This window comes from Ambystoma mexicanum, chromosome 3p (assembly GCF_040938575.1).
Source record: "Ambystoma mexicanum isolate Mex_15411 chromosome 3p, UKY_AmexF1_1, whole genome shotgun sequence".
Taxonomy (NCBI): Eukaryota; Metazoa; Chordata; class Amphibia; order Caudata; family Ambystomatidae; genus Ambystoma; species Ambystoma mexicanum.
Window position 1 is genome coordinate 606,644,198 of NC_090925.1, and position 21,939 is coordinate 606,666,136.

At 46.6% G+C, this 21,939-nt stretch overlaps 1 protein-coding gene across 1 annotated transcript in view; it reads left to right on the forward strand.

Annotated features, from left to right (window-relative positions):
* Positions 1 to 21,939, forward strand: part of CDH22 (cadherin 22) — a 2,717,439-nt gene that overhangs the window by 1,396,387 nt on the left and 1,299,113 nt on the right. Inside the window, exon 5 of the mRNA XM_069651359.1 lies at positions 21,428 to 21,547. Within this exon, the coding sequence (XP_069507460.1) occupies positions 21,428 to 21,547 (120 nt within the window). The remainder of the gene's footprint in view (positions 1 to 21,427; positions 21,548 to 21,939) is intronic.

Here is a 21,939-nt window from a genome sequence, read left to right on the forward strand (position 1 = left end):
ATTAGTTTAAATCGGGAGTTAAATGAGACCCTCTGGATACGTGCGCACATATGGGACCATCGGTCTTCGGTGACTTCCACCCCAAGGTCAGACTCCCAAGCATGCTTTAGTTTAGAGAATGAAGGGGGCGATCTGGATTGTACCAAGGTGTATAGTCTGGAAGTTTTTCCCCTCATTGGGTAAGGAGAGGTCAATTCAGTGATCACCAGCTCATCAGGCGGTAGTGCTGGGAAGCACTGGTACTTATGTTTGAGGACTCTACGGAGGGATGAATATTGAAGCCATACCGAAGGACGCTGTCTGAGGGGCGACGGGAGGTCAGGCCATTCTATGAAATTACCATCTACAAATATGTCTCGGAGCAATTCAAATCCTGCCCCAGCCCATGTGCGAACAACCGAGGGGGGAACCTGTGGGATTCCCGGGAGAAAGTTCCAGATCGGGAAGTTACCATGAAAGGGATGGGTGGTGCCCAATAATTGCCAAGTTTTGGATAAAGCCAGAGATGTGCACCGCACCGGGTCCAATGAGCCCGATTCCATTGGGATAGGTGCGATCACCAGGGATCTAATATCGCGGTCACCAACCGACAATCTTTCTAGCCTGACATGGGGCGGGGGGGTCGGATACGTTGAACCAATGTGCAATGTGTTGAAGCTGGGCTGCTAGCCAGTACTTGAGAAAGTCGGGTGCACCGAAACCACCCAACTCCATCGGAGAGGCCAGCGTCTTGTACTTAAGGCGGACCGCCCCGGAGTGCCAGAGGAAGGTGTTGAGGATCCGTGTTAATGACTGAAAGAACTCGACTCCCGGCCATTGTGGGATATTGGCGAATCTATACAATAGCTGAGGGAGTACCACCATCTTCAGTATTCCCACCCTCCCTGCCAGTGAAATAGGGAGGTTGTTCCAACCCCGAACTTTTTGCGTGAGATTTGTGAGGTATACTAGATAGTTCTTCTCGAGAACCCGATCAATGTGTCGCGACACCACTACACCCAAGTATGTAACCTCAGATTGGGCCCACGTGAATCCAAAAGTATCGGGAGGGGGGAGTGTGCTGGGGGTGAGCGGGAAAAGAGTTGATTTAGCGCAGTTAACCGTCAGGCCAAAAATACTACCGAAGAGGACAACATCCTCCAAAATTGGGGCAAGGTTGAACTCAGGAGACCGAATAAAAAGTAAAGCGTCGTCAGCATATAGGGAAACTATATCCGAGACCCCGGCGGTGCGTAGACCTCTATGGGAGTGGAATTGGCGGAGCATGTCCGCGAACGGTTCCATCGCCACTGCAAAAATTAATGGAGAAAAGGGACAACCCTGTCTAGTACCCCTAGCTATTTGGAAGGGAGAAGAGCAGCGGTCCTCGGTGCGGACTCTGGCCACTGGATTTGAGTATAGAAGCTTGACACAGGACAGGAACGTGGAACCGAATTTGCATTTATCAAGTACACGCCAGAGATAACTCCATGAAACGGAATCAAAGGCTTTTTGCATATCGAGTGTGGCGGCCACGGCGTGGACGTCCGGGCTCACCCTACTTATAATATTGAAAAGGCGCCTCAGACTTAAGGAGGTAGAGCGTCCCGGAATAAACCCCGCCTGGTCAGGGTGAATGATATGTGGCATGAAGGGGGCCAGGCGTAAAGCCATTAATTTAGCATAAATCTTGACGTCGCAATTGATTAACGATAGTGGACGGTAAGAACCGCATTGAGTGGGGGGTTTGCCCGGTTTTAACAGGACTGTGATAGTGGCTTCGCGGAGCGTGGGTGGGAGCTGACCCGCCATCAACGATTCCTCCCAGAGCGCGACCAATTGAGGGAGTAGCAAGGTCTTAAACCGTTTATAGAACTCAACCGGTATTCCATCAGATCCCGGGGATTTGCCTGATGAGAGGGAGTCTATGGCCTCCGAGAGTTCCAAGGAAGTAAATGGGCTCTCAAGGGCCTCGATGGTATCGGGGGAGAGAACCGAGAGGGGAAGCCCGTCCAGAAAGGCGTCTATTTCAGCTATGGTGGCTGTATCTGAGTTAGCATACAGGGATTGATAAAAGGAGAGGAATTCGGAATTAATATCGCCGGGGCAAGTGGCTAGGGATCCATCAGGTCTCTCAATGCCAGGAATGGGTGGGGAACCAAACTCGCGGCGGAGAAGCCTAGCCAGGAGACGAGACGGGCGTTCACCCTCACCATATCTCCTTGCCAGCCCAGGGTTATCGAGAAATCTCTGTTCGTGATCCGCAAGAGCGCACAAGGTGTCTAGCTCCGTGCCGATCGAGGCAAGGGTCTCAGAAGTTTGTTTCAGTGAATATTGGGCCTCCAGCTCGGACAGTGTGGCCTCGCTCTCGGCGATCTCCCTACGGATAGTTCTAAGGATGCAATTTTCTTTAGAGAGGGCGATGCCTCTGATGTAGGCTTTAAAAGTTTCCCAGAGGGTGGCTTGTGATGAGACGGAACCGGAGTTGATCTCAAAGAACTCCTCAATTGCCGATTCCAATTCCGAACTGAAGACCGGGTCGAGGAGTGAGAGTGGCTTCATCCTCCAGTTCCTGGTACGGACCTGATCCGAGCCCCAGGATAGGGTAATAGTTACTGGTGAGTGGTCGGAGAGAGTCCTGGGGAGAATCGACATGTTTGAGATGCTTTTTATGAATGTATCAGAGACTAGCCATCTATCAATGCGGGAAAAGGAATCATGCACCGAGGAATAGAAGGAGAAGGTGCGGGAATCGGGGTGAAGAAGCCTCCATGCATCAAACAGGGCCAGGCGGGGAAGCGAAGACAGTGTAGCATGTGCGGCCTTGGTAAGGTGACGAGGGCGAGAACCAGATCTATCGAGATCCACATCCAATATTGTGTTAAAGTCGCCCCCCCAGAGAATGGGCACCAACGGGAAACCATCCAGAAGGGACGCGAGATGTGTGAAAAATTCGGGATCATCGATATTGGGGCCGTAGATATTTAGTAGGATCACTTCCCTATTCTGTAATATGCCATGGAGCAGAACGAATCGGCCCAGGGGGTCTATTGTCGTGGCTATGGGGTTATATCTGATACTCTTATGAATTAGGGTCATCACCCCCCGGCTTTGTGTGGAATAGGAGGTATAGTACCTCTGTGGTCCCCATCCTTTGGCGAACTTCTCACAGTGCTCAGTTACAGCATGTGTCTCCTGAAGAAACAGGATCTTAGTCCCATGTCGTTCGGCCTGAAGCTGTAGTAGCCTCATTTTCTTGAAGTTCCCCAGCCCCCGCACGTTCCAACTCAGGAATGTAAGGGTTTCCTCACCCGACACCCTCGAAGTAGACATGGAAAAACACAGGTGGATTGAACAGTGCCCCCCATAAGTGGACCCCATTGCTGTCAGGGCCGTGGTGACATAGATCCCCTGGTGCTCTGAACTCTACCTTCACCGTAATTACCAAGCCGTTTTTAACGTTAACTCCCCTACCACCCACCCCCTCCCACATCCCTCCCCCAATCGGAGAGATGAAAACCCCATAGGTAACAAACCAAATACAACACAATGGCATCAACGCCTGGGGGGCCTGTGAGTCGGCCTGACGGCGGAGCTCCGCACCTTGAGGCAATTTGAGGATTAACATAATGCCTGGGAATAAAGGCGTGAGACATGTGGGGATGTCCCCGCGGGGGAGGGGAGGCAGGCATGATCATAAATAATGAACCAATTTAACAAGATTGTATGTAGGAGTCATCCGAACAGCTTGTATGGGATGGTGTGTGTGTTTAGACCCGATATTGGAAACAAGGGGTTACTTTGGAGATTCACAACCCACACCAACAGCTGCATCTCATAGAGAAAAAACAAAGACAAGCATATTTTCAGTACGGTGTCCACAGGACGAGGTAGGTGGTATCTCCCTGGCCCAGGGCCCCTGCAGTAATGCAACCAGGATTGACGGCACGTCGTGGGACCAACCGAGTCCTGGGTTAGGACTATGTGGTGCCGATTCCACAACAAGAGCATTATGCGCTTTACCAAAAGTGCAGTATGTGGGCCAACGAACCAAGACCCAAGCAAAAGCAGGGATTAATGCAAGTATAGTTTAACCGGGAAAGTGTTCATCCATGAATTTAGAGGCTTCCTCCGGTAGCGTGAAGAAATATACTCGGTTCGCATGTTCAATCCGGAGTTTGGCGGGGTATAACATAGCATACTTGACCTGGAGGTCGCGTAATCGTCTCTTCACCGCCAGGAAGGATTTGCGCTCGCGCTGGACCGCCATCGAAAAGTCCGGGTATAAGTGGATTCTGGCTGAGCCCAACAAGAGGTCTCCCTTGATTCTCGCCGCCCTGAGAAGGGTATCCCGGTCACGAAAATTTAAGACCCTGGCTATTATAGGGCGAGGAGGAGCGCCAGGTCTGGGCTTCGCTGTAAGTGCACGGTGGGCTCTCTCGATTGCAAATTGAGTGGAGAGTTTTGGGGAATCGAGGAGTCGGAGGAGCATGTTCTCCACGTAGTCTTCCATGGGTTCTTGTATGCCATCCTCCGGAACCCCGATTATACGGAGGTTGTTGCGCCTTGAGCGAGACTCGAGGTCCTCATTCTTTTTCTCCACCTCTTTCAAGCGTGTGGATAACGTGGAGACCTCCGCCCGGAGTGAGCCCAGACCATCTTCAGCGGTACTCATACGTGATTCGATCTCAGTCACCCGACCATCCGTCCTCTCCATGTGTGCCTTGATGGAGGATATCGTACCATTCATGTCGTCTAGTTTACTGTGTATTGTGGTGAACCCTTCACGGATGAATTCCATCATTTTCTGAGATTCTGATGGTTCCGGTTCATGTGCTGTGGATGGTTCCTGTGAGAGCGTCTCAGCACCAGTTCCCCCCGAAGGCTTAGCAAACATGTTGATAGAGGATTGCTTCTTTCCCGTCCTCGTTGACATGATGTCGGCAAGAGTTGAAACCAGGTCCGGAGCGGTAGGGAAGGGTGAGGGACGCCGGGAAGGAGCACCAGAAATGTGACAGGAGATGCGGTGTTGTCGCAGGTCAAGGGCAGGAGTGTCGTCCAGGCCAGCCGCTGTGTGTAATGGCCAGTGATCCACAAGTGTACCTCTGGGACCCTGAGGAGGCTAGGGCCAGGGGGACCAGCAAGAGAACCAGGAGTAGCCCCCGGCAGCCGCCGAGCTGCGGGAAGACCGCCAGGCGGCCAGCCCTCTAGTCGACCCGAATCAAGGTGGGTCCATACAGGAGATTCAGGGGGTCGGGGTGCACCCTGGCACCGTGAAGAAACCAACTGTAGGTAGGAGCAGGCACCTCCCGCCGTCCCCCGGCCAGTTTATGGTGCAGGTTAATGGGCCCGGGGAACGGGGCAGCCGGGGAGGGCAACAGGATGCAGTCAAAATGTGGATTCTGCCCCAGGCTAGGCGCTGCGCACACGCGCATGAGAGGGAGTCCAGTGGGGATAATGCGTACCTCAGGAGCGGTTCCACTCCGACGGAGGCCGCCTGCCAGTCTGGTGCAATCCGCGGAGACCAGGGACCCACTCACCGCCCGGAGCCGGTCTGAATCGGCACACCGCCCAGGACGGGGCGGCGGAGCAACCGCTCTCGGCTCCGATGAAGGTCCAGCGCCCGTCAGCCGCTCTCCCGAAGGGCCGTAGTAGGCTGGTGCGCAGGGCGGGAAGAACGCCCCTCCCCCAACGGGAGGCCGCGAGCCGCGGGACTCGAATGAGACTCCCTGGAGCCCCGCAGAGGATCGGAGGAAGCACCCGCTCCCGCTCAACCCGCAGGGGCCAAAATCTCGGCGGTAAGTGAAATCCGGAGGACAGGATGAAAACAGCAGGGTCCCCGACACACCAGCCTTCCCCTCCGTGGCTTAGGTGGTGAAACGCCAAAGCAAACAGGATGATTATAAGAAAAGGAGCGCCTCGCGGAACGGAGCTGTTCAGAAGGCGGCCATCTTCATCGAGCGCAACAGCGCCCCCCGTGGGTTGAGATTTTGAATTAACCATAACCACTTTCCTTGTTCTGGGCAACCCTCCAGATCAATGTTTTTCACCTGGTCATGCCATTGCAGTAAGGGACTGAGTAAATTAGACTTGGTCCCATCCCCTATAGCGGCAGCCCAGTAGAGCTGCTAGGACAGAACCCTTCTCCACAAGATCACAAACAGACCCAGGCATGTTCCAGACTCAATGGGCATCAACAGTGCGGTGCATCTTGGGTCTCTGGTTTCAGCAGGCCCAGGATCCACGGCTAGGCATGGCAGGCTAAAAAACAATGGTCTTGAGGGTTGAAAAGAGCAGTGGCAGGCAGTCGGGCCCCAGAAATTTTTCATAGGGGTGGCTTGATGAGGTCACAGGAAATCTTGGGGTGGCACACCAAAACAAACACATAACCGGCAGGCGGGCCTGTGGGGGGGGGGCAGCATTTTTATAAGGGTCTTGGCCACCTATTGGTGGCGCCCCTGGTGACAGTGGTTTAGATCTATTCAAAATGTTCCAACCATCACTCTTCTGTGTTGTAATTAAACTCCTCATGCAAATTCGTATATACACCTATTCAAGGGTTTTGCACTAACATAATCCTATTGAAAGGTTGTGAGCTCTAGCACTGGGAGGTCCCCTGTCACCAAGCGTTTTGCCATTTACATGTCTTCTTTTATTTTCAGGAGAAACACCTAAATGTAACAACTGTTCTCTTTTATCGTGGTTGAAATGAAAATCCTTTTCTAAGATTATGATGGCATCACATCATCCCCCATAACGGCTCTTCTTTACCAAAATAATTATGTGGTTTTGTGCTCAGAATCTGAACGCAAAGTCATGACCCTGTCCTTGGATCTGGAGAACAGGTCGTCCTTCCCTGTAAACACACTGCCATAGAGAAACTTGATGCATGTAAGAATTGGTTGATATCTGGGGGAAAAGCTGAAGGCTAGAGAAATCATAAACCATAGCCAGGGGTTCTGGAACCTGCAGCTCCCCAGATGTTTTGGACTATGACTTCCACAATCCGCACTATTGACTATGCTAGCTAGCCAGATAGGCCTGATGGGAGTTGTCCAACCTATATGGATAGCCAAAAGTGGCAGACATCTGCCATAGATGGGTTCCAGCATGTGTGTTTTAGAGGCAATAATAATGTAATGTAATATAAGTGGTCTTACATAGCACCATTCTTCACTTGTGTTGGTCTTGCTGCATGTGGCTCTGTAAGAAAGAGCGTCTAGGGCTCGTGGGGCAGTGGGAAAGGCAAATGTGAAACCTGTGGTGTTGATGAGTGCAGGTTGAAAGTACCTGGTTCCTCGGTACTGATCTGCTTTCTACGTGTTTCGCAGAGACACTGGGGATTTTGTTACCCATAGGAAAGAGTCTGGAGATCTGAAATACTACAGCACATTGGGTCTGGTTAGCCACTGGGAGTGTGTGATAGAGTTAAAGAGGAAAGCTTTGATATGGCTCGATCAGTGTTCATATTGAACGGCTGTCTGTGGTAAATTGTATGAAGAGTAAAGGGTAGTAGATCTTAGAGGGGGTCCTTCAGTCGGAGGTTCAGGGAAGCAGGCCTCACAGGGCAAATCAACCTGAAACCCTGCACTCCCACCACTGCCCTTTTGCAGACAGGTCCCATTTCACTAACTCACGTTGCCAATGTCTCTCTCTCTCTCTCTCTCTCTCTCTCTCTCTCTCTCTCTCTCTCTCTCTCTTGCTCTCTCTCTCTCTCTTGCTCTCTCTCTCTCTCGCTTTCTCTTTCTCTCTCTCTGTTTCATTTTAATACATTGTATTCCATGTACAACAAAACAAGGATCTGGAAAATGCCAGATGGCGAAGAGGGGACGTTCTGGAAAAGAAATATATTGTTTAATATTGCCCTTCATGACATAGAGGTATGAAACCTATGCTGCTTAGCGCTGGTTTAATTCTAAGACAAGCACAAACACGTTGCCCCAGAGCTATCCTACCAGCCAAACTCGACCAACTACCATAAACTACATGCTGAGGTTTATGGAAGGCAGCACAGTTTAGTTCATGGATAGGTCTGTTTGAAATATGAGGGTTGCAGGTTCCCATTTCGTCCTCCTTAAGATATTTGTTGGTGGGCTGAGTGGAGCCTCAACCCTCACTCTAACGGGCCCAGATGCTGTGCGTCACACATCTTGGCCAGCACCAAGCGTTTGTCAGGTGTTCATCAGACAGTTGGTCCAGAGTCCCTGCTTGTATTTGCCAGAGGTCTATCCTGCTGTCTTCGATCAGCCTTAAACTCCCCTCTACAGTGCATGCAGCCACATGCCAAAATGACATTTCCCCCCGCCCTCATTGGCCACAACTCACCAGGTGTTGCTACAGCACCAGAACTTCACTTTAAGAGTGATGCCGCAACACAGCCAGGTGTTCCTCACAATGAAAGGAGGAGCAGAATGGATAGAAGGAGGAGCATGGATTTGGCGAAGTGCCCAATGACAGTGGGGGCACCACTCCTGAGCCTTACAGATGGTGTTGCAGTTGCAGGAAGGCAATGAGAAGGATCTATGTGATTATTGCGACGGCCAAAAATTCTGACTTTTACCCTTTAGACCACATATATATGTAGGGGGAGATCCCCCGCAGCCCCCCATATTAATATTATATTCTATACCCCCCACATATATATATGTGGTGTAAAGGGGGGTAAAAAGAAAGTCGGCATTTTCGGACGTCGCAAGTGTCAGGTCGACATTTTGGTACGATTCCCATGGAGAAGCATGATGCCAGGAAGTGAAGTGGCAGTGGGAGCATGTTAGCAGTTAGAAGCTCAAGAACCAACGAGTGAATCATATGGACCCATTCATGCATTACAACCTTGACACATACCTCGAGCTTTACACTGGCCATTTCTAATACTCTGCAGAATTAATGTTACCAAGAGGCAGATTCAGTGAATACACTAGAGCAAGAATACAAGAATGGCGTTGGTATGCTGAAATTGAACACATCCTCAAAAGGAAAACGCAGTTTCTCTGTCTGTTGTTATTAGAGATGGTCACTATTCCATGTGTCACCTTTCCACAGTCCAGCGAGCCACAGCCCAATGTCTGTGAAAAAATACAATACAGAAAAGAGAGGTTGTGGTGTGCTCCCCAGCACAGTAGGGATGCCACATACCGAATTCCCCACCCCCACAAGGCAATCAAGAGAGCCTGAAGGCCAGCCTGTGTGAATGGAAATCCCCTCGGGAGGAAGTGACGCAGTCTGCAGAGGCAGTAGCAGCAGAGGGCCTGAGGCACTGCAAATAGGACACATTGGTCGAACGAATGAGTGGGGGGAGGCAGGTAGCTAAGCCAAAGGGGCATTGCCCTGGGAAGCCGAACCCGCAGATTGATATAGCACAAAAGGATGGTAAAGTGAACCCTGAACTATTGCCACAGCTTTGCAAATGACGATTTTCAGTCCCTAACATCATGTACGGCCATACATGCTATTCAGCACACTGATGAAATTGTACCAGGGCCCCCTGCTGCCATGCACATCCATACACCTCTGAGCACTAGGCTTGCCTTCATGCCCAAGCATCATTCTGATCATGCCGCACTTAATAGGCATGATCATTCCGGCACCACCGAGTAGCATTCTGGCCCGAAGCCAACAGCTACTAGGCAGTCTCGATGCACATACATGACATTTGCAGACTGAACAAGACTGCACGCATTCAAAACAGCATAGTAGCCTGGAATGTTGATCAATTTCAATCACCATTCAATATAAATTGGGTCACATTGAGTAAAATACCATGTGGTCATAATTCCTTCCTCTGCCAACCTTCTATTTAAAGTTGATTAGTCGTCAGCACACCGGTCACCCTAGGACTTTGCCCGATTGGGGCTCCCATACATGGGTGGTCAAATTTCCTCCCAACCGCAAAGTTCAGGAATTTAAAACCTCTTTGTACAGTGGAGTCAAGTGAACAAGATGGAGGAATGCCGCTAGGCCCACTTCCAAGCTGAAAAAGCGAGAACTGATCTGTATGTAGCAGGGAGAGATACAGAAACATAGGCAGTGTCCCTCCCTCTTCCGGATGAGACATGCCTGAGAAGAGTTGCTGAATCCCAGGCAGGAAAAACCTATGAGATGGGAAGATTAATGTGCTAGCAGCAAAGCCCAACCTCAGGCCTCTGAGCCCATGCAATCCAGTGACCTCATCAGAGGCACAAGGAAAGATCAGTAAACTTGCCAGGGTCAAAAATTCCAATGAATCGAATCAGCACACGGAAGATCCTAACACAGGCTCATTTCGGCAAAATGGTTTCCCTTATGTACACACGATACAAAAGGAAAGCGTCAAGTCCACAAACCAACAAAGCTCACAGTTCCAAAAGCAGGAATCAACACATACAAAACAAAACAAACAATGCGGGGCGTGACTAAGTGCTGACCGGAATGGCTGCGTAACTCCGAGCTCCCGCTCTGGCAAATTATTTTATAAAGTTATAAACTTGCACAAGATTCTTATAAACACTGTGTTCATTCTCTTCCACGATTCTGTGGATGGTGGCGCTTCATGGAGAAACCTGGCTCATCCTGCAAAAAAGGCTGAGGGAAAGTGAAAGCAGCCACGGTTATGGCCTGCAGCGGAGGAGTTGCGTAGCAAGAAGGCCGACGTTTCCTGTCAGCTGGTTGGCTAACGCGACAAAGAATTTGCCGCTTATTATAAAGAGGCACAATTCCCTCACAACAATGGCACGCCTGCTGTTTTCAAGCCCTAACAACAGCCTACAAGGTACTTTTGGCACACGGTTACCTTTAATATTTAGTGAAAATGGAAAACATAAGCAGGCTAAGCATATTTAATATATTAAATGGCTGCAGGGCCCTTTTAAGTGAGTCTGCAGCAAACAAGGTACTTTTGGCACACAGCTGCCTTTATTATTTAGGGAAAACAGGACATATAAGCAGGCTAAGCTTATTTCATATATTACCCAGCTGCGGGGTCATTTTAAGTGATTTTACCACAAACAAGGTACTTTTGGCGCACGGCTGACTTTATTATTTAGTGGAAACAGGAAATAAAAACCTTTCAATTAATGGGGCTTTTTGGTTTCTAACCTAAGTATTGGTCATTAACAGTGTTTGAATATTCTGCCACCTTATTAACCCAGTATGGCATCAAATAAAAGGCAACCCAAAGAAGTGCCCTTACCTTCTATGGCCAATGCCCCTAAAAGATAGAAAAGTGGCTTGTCCACCCCTAAAGATGACAGACGACCTGGTGATGGAAAACATCTTAACAGAGATAAGAGCCGCCCTTAAACCTTTCATGGAACCCACAAATGTAAAATTGCAAATGATAGATGAGAAATGGTCCACTTTTGAATCGCGCATGAGTGAAGTTGAAAGAAGAGTCAGCGATGCTGAGGATGTTGCAGGTAGGATGGCCTCACTTCAAAACACCCTTAGCTCTCTACAGAAACAAACAGAAAATCTTGAAAATAGGGATAGTAGAAACAACCTGTGGATTGTGGGCCTACCAGAAAAAAATGAAAAGGACAACCCCTTTCAAGTCTTGTACTACATGCTTTCCATAACCTTGGAGCTTCCAGCATCCTTACAGCTCAACATTCAAAGGGCTCACTGGGTTGGACCCATAATTTCAGCGCACAATGCTCCCAGAACTCTAATCTTTGCCTTACTGGACTATGCTCACGTCCTACATATCACGGACAAAGCAAAGCAAACAAGGCAGCTCATGTGGGAGGGCTACAAAATATTTATTTCTCAAGATGCCACTGCTGCTAGAAGAAAAGAACTTCTGACCTTTAGACCTGCTCTAATAAATTAAACGCCCGACATGGAATTATTCATCCAGCTATCCTTAAGGTTACTCTTAATGGGCGTTCTTTCACTTTCCAAAAACTGAGGGCCCTGCACAACTTCATCCAAAGCCAAAGAAGGGAGGAAATGATATCTCCAAGCCACCTACTTGAATACAAATGTGTTGTATGAAGCTAACATCAACATGTAATTATCTCGCCGGAGAGGGCAGCAGAGCATGCCCTTTTGGGTATGACCTTCAACCCCACTCTACATTGTCTATATCCCAACATGAAATGGAGTGGCTGTTTTCCATTAGCCACTACCCCTCTCAAAGTTATAGGCTATACATGGAAGTTATTCAAATTCATGTTCTTGTTTATCTACCCCTCTCCCTTATGTATCTATCCCCTCAGTTTATTAATGCAGCAGCTAATCAATTTAGCATTATTCTCTGAATGTCTATCACCTAGCTCTGCTCTTCATTATAGGATATTACATATTCCAGTACTGCATCTTCCTTCTTGGGAGGCCATGCTTTTGTGTACATCCACCCATCTGTAACGTATGCCATTTACCATAACCTCATGGAACGTTAAAGGACTGCATAATCCTATTAAAAGGCAAAAAGTCCTGTCTCATCTCATTTGAGCTAAACCATCTATTGCATGTACACTAGAATCTCACCTGTCACAAGCTGAAGCTGCTAAACTGAAATGCTCATGGATCGGCCAAGTTTTCTTTAGCACAACGAACGGGAAAAATAATGGAGTCATCACCCTTATTAATAAACATTTTCACTGTAAAGTCAATGCTACTGAATCTGATGATGTGGGAAGATGGTTGCTTGTCAAATTACTCATTTATTTCACAGAATATTCTATTTTAAATGTTTATGGGCCACCAATGCCGATCCTTCATTCTGGTTTCAATTGAGAAATGTTATCCTTAACTCCAACCCTCATAACCTCATAGTCTGTGGTGATTGCAATGATATTATAGATCCCTGTCTTGAAAGGAAATCTACTGTACTGTACAAAATTGCCAAATCTCATTCACAATTTGCCAACTTTGTCTCTGAATTAGGTCTAACTGATGCCTGGCGTATAATTCACCCCTCTGACTTGGAATGCACGTTTTACCCCAATCCTCATAACTCCTTCTCGAGAATTGATTATGTCTTCATTTCTAAATCCATGACTAATCACCTGTTAGAAACCAAGACCGAATGTATGACCCTGGCGGACCATGCACCTGTTCACATTCAACTCTCTGATCTAACACATGTATATAAATCATGTAGATGGAGATTTAATCTCGCTCTCTTGAAAGATGAACAATTCACACACTATATTCAACAGCAACATACCCTTTCCTTCTCAGAAAATCCAAGTGCTGATACCTCCATTTCAAATAACTGGGACTGCTATAAAGCCGTTCTCACAGGACATATACGACCTGATTCACGGAGCGTTTTCCACTGGGTTTGCCCCATTATACAAGGCTTATTTGAATCAGGCCTATAGCCTTCTATGCTGCCAATAGGAAGAAAAAACTTAAAAAAGAAGCAGAGGACATACTCAAGACTATTAAATCTCTAGAGTCTAAATATATAATAATAAGATATACAAATTAATTCTACATCTATCTTTCAAAAAATCATTAAGCTTAGAATGCAATATTATAATTTGCCCACTCAATACTCCTGCACCAACCTTCTAAAACATAAGTCGAAAATGTATCAATTTGGTAATAAATCTAGCAAATCTCTAGCGTCTTATATCAAACTTTTAAAGGATAGAGCCAACATTGTTGTTATTAAAGCCCACAATGGTATTAGAGTCTTAGCAGATAAAGGAATCTTACAAGCATTATCAAACGTCTACCAAAAATGATGTACTCAGAAGCTTTACCAAACAATACTCGTGATAAAGATTTCCTTCAACAGGTATGCCATAACTCATATTTAAAAACAGATCTATGTGTATTAAATGTTCCTATTACCTTTGATGAAATGTATTAAGCCATTAAAATCCATAAGAAATGCAAAACTCCTGGCCCAGAATGCTTTCCCATTGACTTCTTTGCCCACTTTAATGATCTCCTAATCCCTACGCTTAATGATCTATTCACCTCATTCATTGCCAACGCGAAAGCAGCAGGTACCTTTTCAGAAGCTATGCTTATCGTATTCCCTAAACCTAACAAAGATCCTGAACTTGCCCAAAATTACAGACCAATCTCCCATATTAATACAGACTGCAACATGTTTGCCAATATCATAGCAAATCAACTTCTACCTATTCTCCCAAATCTAAATAAAACTAATCGGGGCAATTAGCATCATCTAATACTAGACTTTTTATTGACATTCTGGATATCATGCGGAAATTTACTGACCCGTATACGGCGATAGCCCTTGATGCAGAAAAAGCATTTAATAGGGTAGAGTGGGCTTACATGTTTAATACTTTAAAATGGCATGGGATTGATGATCCTATCATATCCATGGTCAATGTACTGTACTCTAATCCTAAAACAGCAGTTTTTCTAAATGGACACATGTCCTAATTTTTACCTCTATACAGATGTACGCGTTAAGGGTCTCCACTCTCTCCACTTCTCTTTATACTTGCATTGGAGCCTTTCCTAGAAGCATTATGACAAGAAACTAATATAACAGGTATACATTTTAGTGGTATTCGGATTAAGGCTGCTGCTTATGCAGATGATATATTATTGTTTCTGAATACATCTGACACGTTTTCAATATCTACTTAACATTAATACACCATTTTCCCTAGCTTCAGACTACAAGTTCAATATTGATAAGTCAGAAATCCTACCACTTAATTTTCACTGCGCTAAACACCACACTCAAATCTTAAGTATGATATGGTGCTCCTCAGGAATCAAATATCTGGGCATTCACATATCTTCCTCCATCAAAGATATAATTAAACATAATACTGCAACTATTCTAGCTAGAGTAAAGGATCTTATGAATTCTTGGTCCCTTCTTTTCTTATCATGGTGAGGTAGGCTTGAAACAGTTAAAATGATGATCTCCCCAATTGTACTTTATTGTCTATATATGTTCTCAATCCATCCCCTCCCCCCTCTTTCTTTACATCACTGGACACCTTTATTCTTACATTTCTCTGGAGGGAAAAGAAAAGGAGAATGTCTCTATGTAAACTTAAAAAGTCACAAGCTAATGGTGGGGTAGGCATCCCAGATTTAAAAAAAAATATCATATGGCATTTGTTTTTAACAAGTTCAATTGTGGTTTACTCCTACTAATTTTAGTGTGCCGAACTGGCTTCTTTTAGAGGAAGAAAAAGGGGGGGGGAGCGACACAAACTGCCTCCTACTCCTGAAATGTGTGCACAAAAATGTACATAACTTAGTCTTTAAACCAAAACCAAAGTACCACAAGAATTGCGGGCACAACACATCTACTTTGACCAGAAAGAAAACAATAAATACATGTGAATCATAGGAGCCTGCAGGGTATACACAGTTTTATTAACCTTAAAAAAATGTGTATACCCTGCAGGCTCCTATGATTCACATCTAAATATTGTTTTCTTTCTGGTCAAAGTAGATGTGTTGTGCCCACAATTCTTGCAGTGCTTTGGTTTTGGTTTAAAGACAAAGGGCCTCATTACACGTTATGTGATAAAAACCGCCCATTACCGGCACGGCGCTATTAACGTGTCTGGCGTCGCATGATGCCGCTAATAGCGTGGCATTACGAGTATGCGGACACGAACACAGCGCCATGCCGGTAATGACCCTACCGCCATGCCGCAAAAGAACCCAAAAAGTCCATCACCGGCTTTGACAAAAGCGCTGATAGCACTTCCGACCTTCCGCTACATGCAAATAGCAGTCACCGCTAATAGGGTAGACCGCTATTAGCGATCGCTGCTATTAGCAGTGACTGTAAAATTGCGGAACCGGAAATAGCATCATCGCACAGGAACGGGAAAGAGAACGGCGGCCATCTTTAAAAACACAATCTATTGCCATCCTCAGCAGCCAGGACCTGTTTCCACACGACTCCAACACCAAATCATCCCGGATACCCTGAAGATGCCAAAGGCCATCAAGAAAGGCGCTGATCGGCAGCACAAAGAAAAATTCACCAGCGAGGACCTGATCATCTTAACTGAGACCCTTGCCGCAAATGCCAATGTTGTATTCACCAATGACATGCGGCGTGAGACCCTCGTAAAGAAGAAGGTCATCTGGGCTGAGGTTGCCCAAAAAGTAAGTGCGGTGGGCACCACCACTCGCACTGTCAAGGACTGCAGAAAGCGGTGGGACGATCTACGGCTCCGGGTCCGCAGCATTCTGGCTGCAAATCGCAACCTGGCTATGGCCACAGGAGGTGGAGCTGATTCTCCAATAAAACTCCGGGAGTGGGAGGAGACATGCGCCAACACTATTGGCGTGGAATCAATCAAGGGAGTCGGAGATATGGAGCGTGGTGCACCCACTTCATCAGATGGAGGTGAGTGTACACATTAAACAATGCACTGTGAAGGGTGAGGGGCCCCCCAAATCTGAGTCCAGAACCAGCCCATGGATCCAGCCACAAACATACATGCACACAACCCTGCCAATGTGAGTGTCACACCCCAACACACACACATGCACGCATCACCACATACACGTGCAACACAGACCCATTCATGCATGACCCTCCCAACATCCCCATTACCGGATTCCCAACTAAAGAGGTCCCAATGCATAGAGCGGCATGACGTAATCATTCTGCATAAGGCACGTAGAACCATCACCAATGATATTCCCTACAGGAGACAGGGGACACCGCCACCACCTCAAGGGGCACCGAGAGCAGTGAGCACCAGCAGAGGGGTAAAGGCAGCAAGAGCGCCAGTTCAACACGGCCTGAAGCCATGGCTGCGTTTCCCCCGTCATTGGAAACAAGCACAGAGGGCCCGCTCTCTGCTGCCACCAGTTCCACTGGTGAGGCAGCAGCCACCGCGCCACTGTCGGACGTTGAGGAGACCATTGACCTTGAAACGCAAAGGCAGACCTCCAGCCCCCTGCAATCCATTGAGCCAAGCCGACGGCCACCATCGCAATCAAGTAGCCATGGACAATCTGGCAACGACACCGTGGAAGGGTGCTGGAGCCCTCAGGTGTTCTCACAGGTTCTGTGCAAGGTTCTATTCCTCTTTGTGCCTGTTCTGTGGGTTCTGTATAGGGGTAAGGAGCCAACTCTTCAGGGGATAGCCAGCATGACCTGCATGGCTGGAACAATGGGGCCTTGTTACTGGTCACCCCAATTGCAACCTGGACATTTCACAATAATTCTGTTAGCATTCTGATTAGCATCCACGAATCCCAGCATGCATGGAGACGATCAGTGTAACTGCAATGTGAGAAGGTAAGCTAGTCCCTGCAAGTGGACGTGCACCATGCACGCCTCTGGCAGTATTTCCAATGTCCTGAGTGTGGATAGGTCCTAGGTGTTCCTGGGCCCAGACAACCTTTGTACGACACTGCTAGTGTATTGCCATTATGATTCCAATGTCCCCATGCTGTGAAGCGGCACATCAGTAGTGGTGTATGGGTGTGGTTCTGTACAATGGCTACAGGTGATCCCTTTGCATGCACTCAAGGGCGCCTATCTGTTGTGATGTTGTTCAACGCACATTTACATTATGCATATTGGCTGCATGTAGTAGCTTTGTGTCATGTAGGATATGGTATGATGTGCAATGTGCATGTGGATAGATGTGTCATGTATTTCGTTATGGATTGATGCCTTTGTTGTGCATTTTACTACTTGCATGTGGTTTTGTGTCCTCTCCATTGTGTGCTGCGTTGGTGGACATTGGCGTACATCTGTATGTCCCTTTATTGTACGGACGACAGTCCACAACCAGTTGGAGTATGCATCTCTCCCCCCAAACACACCCCACATCACACTGCCATGTGCCTGCCCAGCTACTCGCCAAGTAGCCACAAACTTTGTCTAGCATGGCGCTCCATGTTGCGTGGTATCATTGAGTTACGCAGGACCATTGATTCATGGGTTGATCAGGGGTATCGGTCACGACTGTTGTTCTCTTTTTTGAGTCACATACCATTTGGACATTGATGGAGAGGTAATGCTTTCTGTTTCGGTAGACAGCCTCATTGTGATGTGGGGGCACCATTTGCACATGGGTCCAGTCGATTGCCCCGATGCTACTTGGGATGCATGCAAGTGAATAGATGCCAACTTCATCATTGGAGATCTCCTGGGCTGTCCATGGTAGGGATATATGTTCACTGGTGTGCTTCAGGGGGGCATCGAGCACCTGGGTCGGCGTGCGTGTGAATACTGGTTATGAAATGCCATGCATCTGTACTACCGTATGCTGGTAGATGCCTGTGGCCAGGTAGTGGAGCACAGTTACCACCTTCAGTAGAGGGGGGATGGCAGTACGGATCTGTATGTGGCTCACTATGTCTGTATGTGGCTCACTATGTCGTTGCGATTCATGTCCACCATGGTGGTGATGGTATCCCAGTCCAGGCGGCACAGGGTGTGTATCTGCTCAGGGGTTAGATTGAATGGAATGGCTAGAATCCTGGGGATTGCTGGCTGCCTCTGTGGTATGACCGGGTGCACTGGTGTGGCTTGCTGGGCCAGTATCGCCATACTCCTCCCCCTGCGTCTCCTCTGTGCTGCCTGTTGTTGTTGGTGATGCAATGCAATCATGTCCTCCAGCCCATGTAATGCTGCAAGTATTGGAACCATCTTGGTGTGGGAAGGGGTGTGGAAGGGGTGTGGTGTGCTCCTTTTGTGCTGCCCCAGTCTCCATTGCCTCCACCTGTGGTGTTGTGGCCACCTGTGGCAGGTGGGGATACTACTCAGCTCTCTTAACATGTGGTTCGCGATGCCGGTATTTCCTCCTTGCCGGTATGGGCTTCTTCGGCCAATACCATACCGCTATTAGCATGTCCGCATGCCTTTTAATGGCGTGCTATTAGCGCCATGCCGCTATTTGCGACATGAGGGGTTGTGCGCCCACGGAATGGCCGCTATTAGTGGCACCGTTCTTAGCGGTGCCGCTAATAGTGGCCAGTCCGGGTCATGATTAGCTAGGGAATTTAGCGATACCGGTAATCCCTTACTGGTACCGTTATTCCCTTACCGCCTAACGTGTAATGAGGCCCTAAGTTATGTATGTTTTTTGTGCACACAGTGCAGGAGTAGGAGGCAGTTTGTGTTCCCCCCTGTTTTTCTCCCCATAATTTTGTTAACCCAATTGTAACACAAACCACATTTTGGGTTCACTTGTATAAAAAACCACATTCTTTTAGATAGAGAGAGCAATGGTTCCCCCCCCATACGCTGACTGATTATTCCAATATCAAGATAAACAATAAACTATTTGCTAGTGTTAGAATTAATCTCTCCACTAAATATCTTTGATCTTATTTATTTCCATCTATCACACAATCTTCCCAGTTCATTTCACAATATATTTGGATGAACCCTTTAATAGAAATTAACAAAATAATTATCTGTTGGAATCCATGGCTCTCTTTGTGTATTAAATATGTTAAACAACTGTTTACACTCCACTTTACTCACCTTTAATGAGATTGTAATTGAATTACATCTGCCAATGTTGTATATGCAACAATATTTGAGTTTGATCAACACTATTATGGAAAATTATGATTTATTAATATGTAAAGCTACGGTTTCTCAGGTTGATAGAGCGCAACATATGTCAAGCTCACATTTTACGGCTTCCATGTTTTATAAGATAATTACATCAATGTCAACTAATGAAGATGCTTGTAAATGCTGAGTAGCATGGAAGTAAGACTGTTCCTTAACAGATGCCCAATCAGTTTGGCCCTCTGTGTGGAAAAACATCTCCAAGGCTATCACATCAGCAAGCCTACTTCAAAGTTTGTACTTTTCCATCATATAGCCTTTATTACTCCTGTAATTCTATTTAAGGGAAGAATCTTACAAAATGACCATTTTTGGAGTTGCCGTCATACTCAAGGATCATTTAAACACATTATTTTTCAATGTGTGTGTGTTACAACTTTTTAAGAAACGTTGTAGAAAATTCTTAAATGCATTTATAACATACAACAAGATTTCTGCCTTAGTTTTCTGTATCTTGGAAGCCATTGCTTGATAAAAGTATATGTGCATTGTTTGATCTCTTGATTAATAGCAAGCTATAACTTCTAACTGGACAGATCTTAAAATATGATGGACCTCGGTATGCAATATCCATAGAATGGAAAATTGTTATGCAACACCTCAATACTTTACAGCTCAAATATGAATTGAAATGGCATACATTCTTAAACTTTCTAGAAAGTATAATGTCTTGTTAATTGATATGACTACACTTTGCTTACATTGTTCATCTTAGTAAATACCTTACCCCTCCCTTCCTCTTGTTCATGTCTGTTTTGTCTGTCACCTGGTTTCTGAAAGCACATCAAACAGACAATACTATAACTATTAGTTTATTATAAATTGCACCTTTGTGCATTAGACTACCTATGACCCTATACCACCATGTAAGGCTCTTATAGTGTGTAGCTCTATATTAGATAAGTTATGTGTAATTATACTTGTATATTGTCACTTGTTCCATTATATGAATTGGATTTCTTACATGCTCATTGATCTCAATAAAATACTTAAACAAACAAAGATAATAAGGCCTGGGAGCCGGACAGTACCAGAGGCAATCCACAAGGCAGGTCCATAGCTCCTGCAATGGCTAGAAAAAGATAACCATGTTTACACAAATATGAAAAAATGGTTATCTTTGTTGCAAACATTCATTTCAAGGGCTGTTCCTTTTTGTGATTATGAGTCTGACATGATGGTGCTGAATGCTATCTAGTATGGGGCCACGTGGCTACCCTGAGATCGCATGCTACAACAGGCACATCATCACATGTTCCTTAATACGTAGACACATCCTCACAGCAGACAACTGTTTCTCTGATCTGCCTTGCACTGTCAGTTCTGAAACAGCACATTAGTGATACTCCTGCTAGCCCACTATCCTCCCGGCTACCATTCTTACAGGGCACATAAGACTAAGAGGCCATGCAAATAGACCAAACATGGTATTGATGCATTTAGCTATTTTTGGACAGCAGCAATTCCCTTTGGAAAGGCTATTGGGACTTAGGAATTTTGAAAACTGCCTCATAGCTCACTCATCCCGTGTTAGAATGCTGCAAGTATCTCCCCAGCAAGGGAGGACTGGCTGTATATTTTTCAGGGAATGTTTTGTGAAGATCACTCAATGAAGGCCAACGTTGTAAAACTCCTTAAATTGCCCTGTGCATAGAAAATCCAACTTACCCACAAAATGTAGAGTAGCTACCACTGTCACGTGCAGCCAGGCGTTAATGAATTTAGAGCTGAATGTTCTGTGCAGAGCGGGCCAGATCAGTGACATGTCTCTACTGTTTGGGATAAGTTGTATGCACTCTAGACATTGAACGCAGAAACGTTGTTTCCCCCATACGGTAACTAAATGTGCGCAAGGAAGTTGCTATAATGTGAGGAATCTTCATAGTCATGAAAAGAAGACTATTAAACCTCGACCTATTCTTTGTCCTCCATCTTTCCCCTTCCCTTGCATAGGCACATCGGTAATGCAGGTGACCGCGTCGGATGCAGATGACCCGATGTATGGCAGCAGCGCAAGGGTGGTGTACAGTGTCCTGGAGGATGAGAAGTACTTCACTGTGGACAGTAAAACAGGTAAGATTTTGTGATGCGAGGCCTTTAATTAGTCCTGCTGTGCAGTGCAGGTGTGTAATCATGATGAAGCAACCTGTAAACTCTCCTGGATTCCAGCAGTGTTGACATCACTTGTAATGTTGACATGTTTTACTTTGTGGTGAATAGGCAGTGCTGTCCCCACTTCAGGGTGATTGAGGCTGATCGAAATGTAAGTGAGATGGCAGGGGGGCAGTCCAAGATGGCGCCCAAGGCAGGAACGAAACCTGGAGAGAGAGAAACTGAAGCTTCTTCAGGCTGATCACATGACTTTTAATGATCTGCTGTCTCTGGGGAGAGAGATTGTAATATGTAATGTTAACCGTCCCTCGCACCCACAACCCCATAGATTATGGAATGTTGTGGCTCACCCC